The sequence below is a fragment of the Aristolochia californica genome, unplaced genomic scaffold, assembly GCF_029961685.1.
Source record: "Aristolochia californica isolate CCGP_79_NKW_82.1479 unplaced genomic scaffold, dmAriCali1.0.hap1 SCAF_4, whole genome shotgun sequence".
NCBI classification, from domain to species: domain Eukaryota; kingdom Viridiplantae; phylum Streptophyta; class Magnoliopsida; order Piperales; family Aristolochiaceae; genus Aristolochia; species Aristolochia californica.
In genome coordinates this window covers 40,932,784-40,945,461 of record NW_027182103.1, presented here as the reverse complement: position 1 = coordinate 40,945,461, position 12,678 = coordinate 40,932,784, and the positions used below count along the sequence as shown (strand labels likewise).

The window sequence follows — 12,678 nt, the reverse complement described above, 5'->3', positions numbered from 1 at the left end:
TTGTACCTTTGGATTTTGATGATGTAAGTCTTTTCTTCCTTCTATAATATTTGCATCTAACCTTTTGTTGCATGTCTGAAATGAAACAAATATAATTATATGCTCCTTATTCTTCGATTGGTTGTTGTTTTTAGCTTATGTAAATTTGTGAAATTAAGAGCCTAGCTTATCAAAGCTTTCACTAGTTATTTTGGAGTTATAGGGCACTAAAATTGAGCTTCATGTTGTTGCAAGAGTGTATTTATTAATTTCTACTTTAGTTGTTGCTCTTGTTAGTTTCGTTCAATTATAAAGTGGTTATGACATTGACTAAGGCTATCTTATTAATATGATACAGCTGTGGATTCTTAATAATTCAATAGAAGGAGAAAGTCTAATGTATTTAAGCAGGTCTCTTCCTTTATTTGTTTATGGATTGAGTCAATTTCTGTAAGGACTCATTAATTGCATGCTTAAATAGTGAATGTTGTAAGATGACCGTTACGGGTTTACTTTGTAGGTTTTTTAATGGTTCTCAGACCATTAGTTTGTACTTATGATAGTATCAGATGTAACACGTTTGGCTTTTACGGAACTAGCTCAGCTAATGGTTGAAAATATCAATGTTTGAGGCAGTTAAGATTAAGATTATTTTTGCTCCAAACCTTCCTACCATGTCCTTTCCATTTTCCTTCACCCAAAGATAGTTATACTTCTGAGAGGCTTCCTCCAAGGGACTATCTTTCATGTGCAAGTTCGCGCAAAAAAATAAAATAATTGAGTTGTTTCCCATCTTAAGCATTTTAGAGTGGATTCAGCCTTCTTGTATGTAAGTTAGGACTTGAGCCTGCTACCTGAAGTTTTGGAGCAGGATCTATCACCAATTAACTTACCAACAAAGCCTGTATATAGAATATTATAGGAACATTAATTGTTAAATAATTAATTAGTGAAAATTCAGTGAACGAGTGTGTAAGAGAGGAGAAAAGAACATACTCTGCCCTCAAGCCACATATTTATTTATAATGGCATTTTTTTTGAAATAGTGATGATTTTATTTCAAGAAGAAAAAAAGTACATCAAGGGAGGTCTCCCCTTACAACAAGAGATTGAGGGGAGGGACACAATTTAACACAAGAATCCGTAGTTGAATTAGCTGATCTAAGTACATGAGACCAGGAACATAGAATAGAGGAGACAAGATCCATAATATCAAGAAATAACTGCCAATGTCGCTAGGGAGGGAATGAGGACGAGGAGCACCATCCAATGACCAGCCGGGAGTCACTTTCCACAATGAGTGCGCCTGGAAGATACAAAAGCATGAAGAAGACTAGAAAGCTCCGCAGTGGTAGAGTCAGCAATGCCGAAAGTTCCAGAGTAGGAAATAAGAGCAATGCTGCCGGGGTAAAAAATCACACCGCCAAAACCATCCATCCCAGGATTATCAAGAGTGCTGCCATTGAAGTTGAGCTTGAAGTGACTGGTAAGGGGGGAGCCCAAATAGCTACCCAGGGGGTGGAGAGGGAGCAGACATCTGAGCAATCGCCTTCCAATTAGTGTGGAGAGGGGTGCAAGAGAGACATTCAAACTATTTTCTATTTATAATGACATTTATTAGTGAAAAATCCCAATCACCTAATTACACCCAAACATAACTTGCTAAAATAAGTGTGTATTCACAACACAACACTGATCCCAAGCAGAACCAGTACATCGACCCGAAAATCGGAAAAAGCCTGCCTCCCTTCCCACTTCGGAACGTCCAAACTAACCAAGCTTGCCACTTCACTACTCCCGAACCTCTAACAAAAATTAACCAAATGAAACCACTCGATCAAGGCCCTTCTATGATCACTGGTAAGGATTTTGATATCCCGGATTTTCCTCGCTCCCCCGGATCGGGAATACCAGTGTCATCTCACTTGCCCCTTCAACCACCCATGCTGCCCCAAAACTCTCATCATGAGCCACCCATCGCACCTCTTTGGTTGCTAAGAAGTCTTCTATTCTCTCTCAGATTGCGGAACTTGACTTGGTGGAGGAGCAGAGGTATTTATCTCCGGCGGAGTTCTCTACCCGAATCTCTCTAAATTCAAAGCTAAATTTAATTCTCCATCAAGAAAAGGTCTGTTGGAAACAACGTGCCAGATTTAAATGGCTAAAGGAGGGGGATGCCAACGCAAAGTTTTTTCATGCAGTGGCCTCGGCTAAGAGGAGGTCCAACCGTATTACCTCACTATGCATTAATAATGAGGTCACATCCGCGTCGGACTTCGATTACTAATGTGTTGCTCAAGCTCTTCACAGATCTATATTCAGAGGAATGCCCATATAGACCGAAACTTCAGAATATCAGATTTTGTCATCTCTCTCCAGTTGCTGCTTTTTTCCTAGAGTTGCCGTATTCATTTGGAGAAGTCGAACATGCTGTTTTAGGCATGGAAAGTGATAGGGCGCTAGGCCCTGATGGCTTCAATGGTGATTTCTTAAAAAGATTTTGGCCTTGTCTCAAGGGGGATATCATAGCCATGGTTAATGGATTTTTCAACAATGGGATCACATTCCATAGTATCGGAGAATCTTTTATTGCATTGGTCCCGAAGAAACCAAGTGTGGAAAAACTTGAGGATTTCAGGCCTATTAGCCTCGTCTCTAGTGCTTACAAGATTATAGCCAGACTTTTGGCGGACCGTCTTAAAGTCCTCCTTCCAATAGTTATTCACAAAGGGCAAGACACTTTTTTTAAAGGAAGAGAGATTCTGGATTCTACTATGGCTGCTCATGAACTTATTGACTATTTTCAGCGCAACAAGGACCCAAGAATTGCCCTAAAGCTAGATCTTGAAAAGACTTTTGACAGAGTAAATTGGATCTTGTTGGATGAGGTAATGGAAAAGATGGGTTTTGGCAACAGATGGAGGTTCTGGATTAGAAGTTGTGTGGGTTCGGCATCGTATTCTCTCCTCATCAATGGCTCAGTATGTGGTTATTTCAAAGGGACCAGAGGAATTAGACAGGGAAACCCTCTCTCCCTGCTTTTATTCAATATGGTTGGTGAATTTCTGTCTGCGATGTTCTCCTCGGCAGGTACTCTTGGGTGGCTCCCCCCTACTAGTTCCAGTCCAGCTTTCAATATTCCCATTCTCCAGTATGTAGATGACACCATCATTTTTGGAGTCGGCAACACTGATTGTGCAAGAAAGATTAAAGCTGTGTTGGGGCTCTTTGAATTAGCCTCTGGTCAGAAAGTAAATTGGGGAAAAACTTCCCTCATGGGCTTTAATGTTAGCCCTGAGCTTCTTACAGAAATGGCAAGTATATTTGGATACACAATAAGCCACTTACCTGCAACATGTCTTGGTTTACCTCTTTTCAATGGGTGTATATGCAAGAGTCTTGGGAATCCGGTGGTGGAAAAAATGAAATCCCGCCTTGGATCATGGAAGGGGCGTCTACTTAGTAAAGGCGGGGAGGCTCATCCTTCTCAAGTCCTGTATAGCAGGAATCCCCAATTATGCTCTGTCTTTTATGTCTTGTCCTGTTGCAATTTGTAAGGTTATGGATAGGCTAAAAACGAAGATTCCTATGGAGGGGATCGAGTGATGCTTTTAAGTACCATTTGGTTAGTTGGGATGAAGTATGTATGCCAAAGAATATGGGTGGCCTGGGAATCCGAAAATCTAGAGACATAAATCAAGCATTGCTGCTAAAATGGCTATGGAAGTTTAATACCCACTCCTCAAATCTTTAGAAGGAAATGGTTCTTGCAAAGCTGGGTGGGGACCCTCATTGGTGGATGTCTGGTGGGAATCGAAGAGGACTTTCCTCAATATGAAGAACTCTATACCTTCTGCTTCCAAAATTTCATTCTGCAAGTAGATTTTATGCAGGCAATGGTAGATCGCTCAAGTTTTGGGAGGACTTGTGGATAGGGTAGGAGCCCCTGCAGGCTGCATTCAGAAGTCTTTTTCTCCTCACGTCTCGCAGAGACATATCAGTAGCAGAAGCTTTTGACCAGGGGGGGGGGGGAGGGGGGGGGGGTCCTAGAAGGGGTCTCTCGGATAGTGAGGCTTTGGAGGCTAGTCGTTTGATGGACCTTGTGGCTTCATTTAAAATTCGTCCTCTGGAGGCTGACAAACTCATTTGGTGGCCGGATAAAAAGGGTTCTTTCACGGTCTCATCTGCATACGACTCTTAAATGGCGGTAATTCGTCATGGAGGGAGAATGAGATCAACTTTGTATGGCGTTTATGTGCCCCTCCAAAGGTAAAATTCTTCATGTGGAGTGCCTGTCAAGGCAAAATTCTCTCGGCAGCCGTGTTGAGAAGAAGAGGATACCCCTCTGTTGATCCCTCGTGTCCATTCTGCAACTCTGACACTGAAACCACTAGCCACATTCTGCTCCATTGCAGTTTCTCTTGGAAGGTGTGGAAAGTTTGGGTTACAATTCTGCATGGCGGCTGATCTACTCTCGTTCAGTAAATCTCTCATTGGTACCCCTTTGCCGAGCCTTGGAAAGCTAATGCTCTCTGCCTGTGCCAATTTCATACTGTGGTTGCTTTGGAATGAGCGCAATAGAAGACGATTTGATGCAAAAAGCGAATCTTCAGACCGGGTTGCGGACCGAGTGGTAAGTCATATATCAACTTGGCTTTTAACAAAGAAAACATTCTCTTCCTATCTGGGCTCCTCTATTCGTGAAAACTGGGAAAACTTGGCTATGATGCACATTGGGAAATTTTTTTCGGTCATGCAAGAATGGACTCCTCCTGATCCTGGTTATCTCAAGTTAAATTTTGATGGCTCGTCTCTTGGTAACCCTGAGATTTCTGGTTTCGGAGGAGTTATTTCAGACAATTCTGGTAATCAGCTCTTCACTTTTGTTGGCCCTCTTGGTATATCTGACTCTACGTCTGCTGAGTTACATGGTTTCCTCTCCGGTCTTCGCGGCTTCAGAGACAAATGCAGGGGGCCTCTTCATATTGAAGGTGACTCAAAAATGGTGATAGGCTGGTGTGAGCACGCATCCTCTCCTCCGTGGAGGCATTGGGATACTTTTAGGGAAATTTTAGAAATTACCTTAATTGTTTCTTATATTTTGACTCACATTCCGAGATCCGCAAATTCGGCGGCAGATGTGCTTGCCAGGCAGGGAGCTAACCTACAATCACTGGTTGTAAGGGAGATGCTCCCCCAAATTTTGTAATTTCTCTTGTTTTATTAATACATCTTTTTCAAAATTAAATAAAATAAAACAACATCTAACATAGTAAAACTGAAATAGGAAATTAAGAACTTAAGCAACATGAGTCTTTAATAAGGAAACATTCACTTCAGCTGCTGTAAAGGCTAGTCACTCATTTGTACTAGGAATCCTTCCTCAACTTGTCTTTATGTTTGGTTTTTTCAACACTCCCCCTTATGTTGGAGTTTGCAACTAAAAAGGTTTTTCTTTATCTTTAATCCTCTTCAATCTTGTTCGATCTTCTTTTTTCTTCAATACCTTCAACTTCAACTTGTTCTGAATTCTTCCATTTTACTATTGATGGACACAAACCCTTACTTGTATGTGTACTTTGAATACTTGACACCATTCACCAACTTAGATCAAAATTTCACCACCACTCCCGGGGTTTTCAATGTGGGCTCTTACAAATAACTCTTTCCTTATATTTCTCCCTCTATGTCTCCCCCTTAACTTGGGGATTCACAAGACCAAAAGATCTAGCTTTGACAAAACCAATATGGGAGAAGAAATCGGCATCCCTAGCCTAATGATAAGAATCAGACACCAGCCCCTAAGGTCAAAGATGAGTTAAGAAGCATTTCCAAACACAAAGGCACAACCTCCCACTTTTATGGGAGTTGTATGAGTTTACCCACTTAGGGATAGAACCACATTCACCCACTTTTAAAAGTGCAAAACAAATTAACTTGACTCATTTCACGTTGGAAGAATTAAAAAACACTTATTATAACTTGCAACAATAAAACACTTATTGAGTTAAAAATTACAAAAAAAACCCTATACACTTAATAAATGTTAATCTTCTTATATCTCCCTAACTACACATCCTATGTACATAAAAATTTAACCCCTAATATAACTTAACATGCAGAACAAGATTACATAAAGAAAATTAACCACTGAAGTGGTAAAATGACCAAAATATCCCTGGATATATTTTCTAATACTCCCCCTTGAGTATATATATCCAGGAGTTCCATCTTGTTGTAGAATGATATAAATTCTTGCTTGCCAAGGGCCTTGGTGAAACTGATCTCCAGACCGAACAAACGGAGTTACCTCCTTTTTCATCACCGCATCTCGAATGAAGTGGCAATCCACTTATATATGTTTTGTCCTCTCATGGAAAACTGGGTTGAAACCCAACTCTCGTGAGACTGACCTAACCCACATCAACTTGCTTACTGTGTGAGCTATCGCCCTGTATTCAGCTTCTGCACTAGATCGAAACCTCAAAACACTTATTCTTTGTAATTGGAATCTCATTCCTAGATCAGCCAATTCCTTGGCTAATAAAATGGCAAAATTCGGAACATCCCAACAATCTCTCATTGTTTGGGAAAACTTCCCCCCTTGTAATCTTGATCTTTTGAGCTTTTGTTTTAATAAAATTCAGCATCATTTAAACAAAGAACTCAAAACACTTATTTATGGACTATGGGAATTCATGCACGGTTCCCAAGACGCCATTCAGGCTCTTCAGAAAGCTCTTTTTCTCTTTTGTCTTTTTTCTCTCAATTTTCTCCTCTTCCTTCACTCAAATCATGATTTTTACAAATATCCAATCTGTTGACAAGTCCAAATGAAATCAGACAAATTGTTAACTCCAATTGTAACAGTGAGGGGAAAAAAAATCTTATTTTTTTCTGATATGAGGGGAAAAAAAATCTGTTTTGCATGGTTTCCACCATCTGACTGGCTGAACAATACTAGAGAGTGGAGATAGAAATGAAGATCCTGAAAGGGATTAGAGAATAGAGAGAAAGTAATTTGCATTCAGATGTTGACTTGTTCTACATCTGCATAAGTGAGGTTTATCCTTTGGAGGAGACTGGTGTTTTTAGATAATTGGCGCAAGCTTCTTTTTTTCTAGTAGTGGCAAGTTTCATTGAAACCAAGTAGAAACAAAAAACAACAAAAAACAAAAAAAAAAACAAAAAAAAGAAAGCAAAGGAAAGATAACATGTTAGGGGAGAGATAGTCCTGCACAACGAGATGTTGGATGTCAGGTACCTCTGTTGCAAATTTATTAGCAATACAATTGGCTGATTTGAGAGTGCACTGGATGTCAGCCCATGCATTTGCTGCCTTCCCCCTCCTTTTGCAAAAAGAAAAAAAAAATGAGAGAGAAACTCTCCGGTGCAAGTTCTTTGTTCTTGCATTCTTCGAATAATGATTGTTTGTCTTTGCAACCAAGAGGAGCTTAAGCTAAAAGCCAGTAGATCACTACTGTGGCTAGTGATTTTTCTGTTGTGTTTGGTTTGGTTTTCCTACTATTTATTCTTCTTCTTTGTGTCTGTGTTTTTCACAAAGATGGCAGGTTGTATGATTACTACCTTTGGCAGCAAGATTGGACAAATTCATTCTTATCTTGTCTTGGGTACAGATTATCTCAGCCACATTGGACAACTATGATGGCTTCCAAATGAACTCGGGAATTATTGGTCAGGATGTTGAGTTGCCTGTTGTGAACACTAAAGTAGACCTGGATGCTACAGCGTGAGGCCTCTTATTCAGAACTACACTCACCCTCTCTTTCTTTCTCTGAGAAACTTATAAGCCTTAAAAATGGTAAGCATCTTATTCACCCCTTCCAACTTTTTACAGCGATACTTCCAGATGCCCTTCATACTGGTCAAGGATCTGCCTGCAAAATATGGCAGCACTGGCAAAGGAGGCAACTACTGTGCGTCGAGTTTTGGAACCTATATTTCGTTACCTTGATTCAGGGAATCACTGGTCCTCAGAGAGAGGGCTGGCATGTTCTGTGTTATTGGAGTTGCAACTGTTGATGGAGAAGTCAGGTTAGTTGGATCTCTGTTCTTGTAGACTACTTTACAGTAAAAAAGGTACCTTTATGGACAACTTTTAATTTAAAATGGATTTGCCTGCAGGAGAGAATACACATTTGCTGTTATCTATTTTGGTGAAGCACTTAGATCACAAAAATGTAGTCAAATGGCCAAATATGCAGATTGATATCGTTAGAGTGACAACAAATCTTGCACGATACTCAAAGCTTCAGGCTTGTGTAGCTATAATAGGTGCAATAAGTGACATTATGAAACTATTGCGGAAGTGCATGCAGTGTTCTATAGAAGCACCAAATGTGGGGGATGATGCGATGAAGTTGAATGCTGCTCTTCACTCAGCATTGGAGAACTGCCTTCTTCAGCTTTCAATTAAGGTTTTTTATTCCCTTTTTGCTTCATGATTAGTTTTATTACTTAATCTTTTGCTTAATGCAACAAAAAGTACTGTTCAGTTTTGTTAATTTTTGTGATTAAATGGGTATTTTCACTAATTGAAGATAAAATTTAAAACGCTTGTCTTGTATAAATTCTTCTATGGTCTCTTGTGCACATCAATAGGGCCATGTGAATAACTGAAATTATTATTGACAGGTTGGAGATGTTGGACCTATACTTGATCTTATGGCAGTATTGCTTGAGAATATCACAGCATCTCCTGTGGTTGCCAGAACAACTATTTCTTCTGTTTATCGTACTGCACAAATTGTCGCTATCATGCCTAATATATCATACAACAAGAAGGCAAGTTTATTGTGTTGTTTGACATCCTGCACCTCACCTAGTCAATCCCTTACTTCTCTGTATGCACATGTGTAACAACATTCATTCAAATGCCTCTCATTAGTTTAAAAGCTAAACGCAAAACTTATTTTATGATTCAGGCATTCCCCGAAGCTCTGTTTCTTCAGTTGCTCTTTGCAATGACTCACCCAGATCATGAGACACGTGTTGGGGCTCACCGTGTCTTTTCTGCTGTGCTGGTGCCATCACTTATATGTCCATGGTCTAGTTTGAGTTCTCTTGTCACTTCAACAGGGTACAACCCATTGACAACACTTTCTATTTCTCTGTCGGGTTTCTCTCCTTTAGCCACTATTTTACAGAGAGTTGGGAGCAATGGCCTTCTTTGCGATAAACCTGATACAACTGATGAGGGGAAGAGAGAGAAATTGGAAAAGTTGGGCCAAAATGATGTGGAGGTAAAACACTTCTACTGTGTGTCCATTGCTAGCTTCTATTTCTGTAGAAGTTCAATAATTTTTTTTTTTGAGAATTTGACATACTAGCTTCAGTTTTGTTTATTAGGTGTTCTTCTAGCACATAGAATATGCACGTTCTTTGGAATATAACATATCTATACGCATTCTCAGGAGCAGGCTTCCCTGCAATTGAGCAGTCATCAGGTGGGCCTATTGCTTTCATCAATTTGGGCTCAGGCAACATCATCTGAAAACACTCCTGCAAATTTTGAGGCAATGGCCCACACATATTACATTGCTTTAATGTTTTCACAAACAAAGGTAAGATTTTCTGTGATGTCTTGGTGTTTTGGGTATTTTCAAATTTCCTATGGAGAATCTGTCTATTTTCTCCTCCATTGTAGAATCTGTTTCTCATATTCTTAAAAAATTAAGAGGGACAGAAAAATCAACGCCTTAAGCATCCCCCATTAGTTGAGAAGCTAAGGATGATTAGATGCTCCAGTCATCACACTCTAGAGATTTTGGGCTTCAGAAGGATGATCAGCAATTTATAAACAATATAGAATATGTTGGAATCAAGTGGAGAGTTCATTTCTGGTGCTAGACATTGGACTTGCAGACTCCTCTTTCACGAATTGCATGGCTTCCAGATTTGAGGATTCTCTCTGTGGGATCTGTCGTTTGTGGACTCTCTGTAGATAGAGCAGTACAGTGATGACCAGTCAACTAATTGCTTTCAGGTAAACTATCTGAATAGACTGCCAGAGGTCCTTGTTGACACAAGCAAGACTACTTTTGAATGGTTTAGGTTCCCTTGGGGTTTTATGAGACATACTGCTAAGAAAATTACCCACATACAAGACGGCAACACATAAGCTCTCACTTAGTTTGCACTGCATGCGTTCTGTATGTGCTGCAAAAAAAAAACGAGTTCAATTGGTAATTGCACCTTGAATTATGTGGATTGGGCCTTTGGCTCAATGTTGGGGTCTTTTTAGTGTTAGATTTTGGGCTCAAGTTTCACAAGGGGAAAGTGTGCAGTGTGTTTAATGAGCAGTCAAAAAAATTGTGCGTTAAATTACCACCATTTTTTTTTTTTTTTTTTGTTGAGGAAATTGGTTATTGAATTGCTGCAGAAGGCAAATGGTCTGCAGTTGAATTGCTGCAAGTGGTGCCATGAAAATGGCAATTTGTACTCCATTTTGCAGCTTTTCAGGTGCATTACACACATTATGTGTGAAACATGTGACAGGCTTGTATGTCATCACCTCATTTGCAGTTCTGAAGTTGCTTTTTCAAACCCATATATCAACAAACCAGGAGCCATTAGGTTGCTGAATATCAGTTTATGATGGTGCCTCTTTACAAATAAAGGTGATGTTGTTGGTTGTGGATGGTCTGGTTGCTCAAACCAATTGTCACACGATATCTGGAGGAAGTCCAACATGTGAGCAAAAATGATTTCAGTTAAATCCCTATCCATGTGGTTTGACTACTTTGTGTCAAGAGGGTATTTAACTGACTTGATCACTAATTTCAATTTTAGGACTGGCCTCAACTTAATAATTGACTGGTTTTGGTTTTGCTATATGGACCCTTGCCAGATCAAGTATTACTTACTGGTGCTGATCAAGTATTAGGACATCTCCTCAATCTACAAAGAAGTATTAGTATTACCCCCCTTGTCATTTAGATGCTTTATAATGGCAACGTACATTAAGAATACTGTAAATGTCTGCACTCAAATGAATAGTTTACTGATAAGTATTTGATGTTTTGCCAGTTGTTCCCCTGCAGGACTGTACCATAAATCATCTAATATTTTCATGCCTTGTTTTCTACTTCTTGTAATGCTTTGTATTTATGGCAGACTTCTAGTCATGTGGCGCTGGTTCGGTCTTTGCAGCTTGCATTGTCTCTTAGGAGTATATCTCTTCAACAGGATGGTAAGTTACTTGTAGTGACTAAAAGTGTCAACTGAAGACTATGCTCCTGCTTAGAGGAGTAATACTAATACCAATTTCTCTGGATATTAGGGGAAGGTCCACTTTGACTATTGACATGTTCAAATGATACACTTAGGCAAAATACCACGAACAGAAAAAAAGTTCTCATATAAAGTACAGAAGAAAGAAAAACCTTTCTCCTAATTGGAAAATGTTCTTCTGATGCAATTGTTCTTGCATCCATTTGAAGGTAGTTTGAAGCCATCCCGCCGAAGATCATTGTTCTCCTTGGCGTCATACATGCTTATATTTTCAGCAAAAGCAGGAAATCTTCAAAACTTAATTCCTCTGATCAAGAAAACGCTGACAGATAAAACGGTTAGTTTAAATTCTCGATAACCAATGACCATAAATTGTATACTTTCAACTTCTTTAAGTGTAAAGGCATGTTACAGGTTGATCCCTATCTTCATTTGATTGAAGAGAGTAGAATAGAAGCTGTTTACAATATCTCTGAGGGTAAGAATTCAGCTTATGGTTCACCAGATGATGAAGCTTCTGCATGGAAGTCTCTTTCTGCAATCCAAACGGTCAATGGTCATCTAAGAGAAACTATCATATCCCACTTTATGCAAGCTTGTGGAAGCTTATCAGAGGTACCATCTCCTTTCCAGTCTCACAGATATCTTCTAAATACTCTTCTTGTGTATCATAAGAAGAATAACCCTTCGGATGACTGAAAGTTCAGATTCCATTTATAGCATGAGTAGCAGGACCTGAGGCCTTTAAATTGAAGGTGCAATAGTCATAAATGCTGGACCAAAAGTTCTTATTGTTTGTACAATGTCACTCATGTTTTTTGATTTAGGTGTGAATACTTTCTTCTCCATTGATGATCTGAAGACCATGACCCGATTTTCATTAGTGCCAGATATTGGCTTTCATTGGCCCCAGATGGAGCCTTCTAGTGTTTGAGTTTCTTGTTGATCAAGAATTTATCATTGATCTCTCGCAGGTGGAGTTATCGGGAATAAAACAACAGCTCATGGAGGAATTTTCACCAGATGATGCATATCCACTCGGTGGTCCATTGTTCATGGAGACACCTCACCCGTGTTCTCCCCTTCCTCATAAGGATTTCCAATCATTTGATGAGGTTATACCAACGTACATCTTATCTTAGAATCCTAAATCTATCTTAAATCTATCTTATGGTCCGTGTTGGTCATTCTGTTGTGACTGACTCTTATGGATTAGGGGCTACTCTGATGAATTTGAGAAATTTCTTTCCAGATCATCCCTCTGGCTTCCTTGACTGATGATGAAATACTGCCAGAAGTATTTGGAAGTCAATCAGGTCGTAAAACATCTGCCATAGGAAACCCGGCTGATATTATCAGTGTCCATCAACTAATTGATTCGGTATGGGTGGTCATTTCTTGAACTACTCTCTTTTTTTTATCTATGACCGTTCTACTAGGTCTTAA

The 12,678-nt window shown here is 39.6% G+C and overlaps 1 protein-coding gene across 2 annotated transcripts in view; it reads left to right on the top strand.

The window, feature by feature from the left end:
• The window catches only part of LOC137963619 (protein SEMI-ROLLED LEAF 2-like), a 29,652-nt gene that overhangs the window by 16,087 nt on the left and 887 nt on the right, over positions 1-12,678 (top strand). For both annotated transcript variants that reach the window (XM_068810757.1, XM_068810758.1), the window contains 11 exons: positions 7,617-7,729; positions 7,838-8,034; positions 8,125-8,417; positions 8,635-8,784; positions 8,925-9,242; positions 9,414-9,563; positions 11,116-11,191; positions 11,442-11,569; positions 11,647-11,847; positions 12,207-12,347; positions 12,485-12,613. In XM_068810757.1, the coding sequence (XP_068666858.1) occupies positions 7,617-7,729; positions 7,838-8,034; positions 8,125-8,417; positions 8,635-8,784; positions 8,925-9,242; positions 9,414-9,563; positions 11,116-11,191; positions 11,442-11,569; positions 11,647-11,847; positions 12,207-12,347; positions 12,485-12,613 (1,896 nt within the window). The remainder of the gene's footprint in view (positions 1-7,616; positions 7,730-7,837; positions 8,035-8,124; positions 8,418-8,634; positions 8,785-8,924; positions 9,243-9,413; positions 9,564-11,115; positions 11,192-11,441; positions 11,570-11,646; positions 11,848-12,206; positions 12,348-12,484; positions 12,614-12,678) is intronic.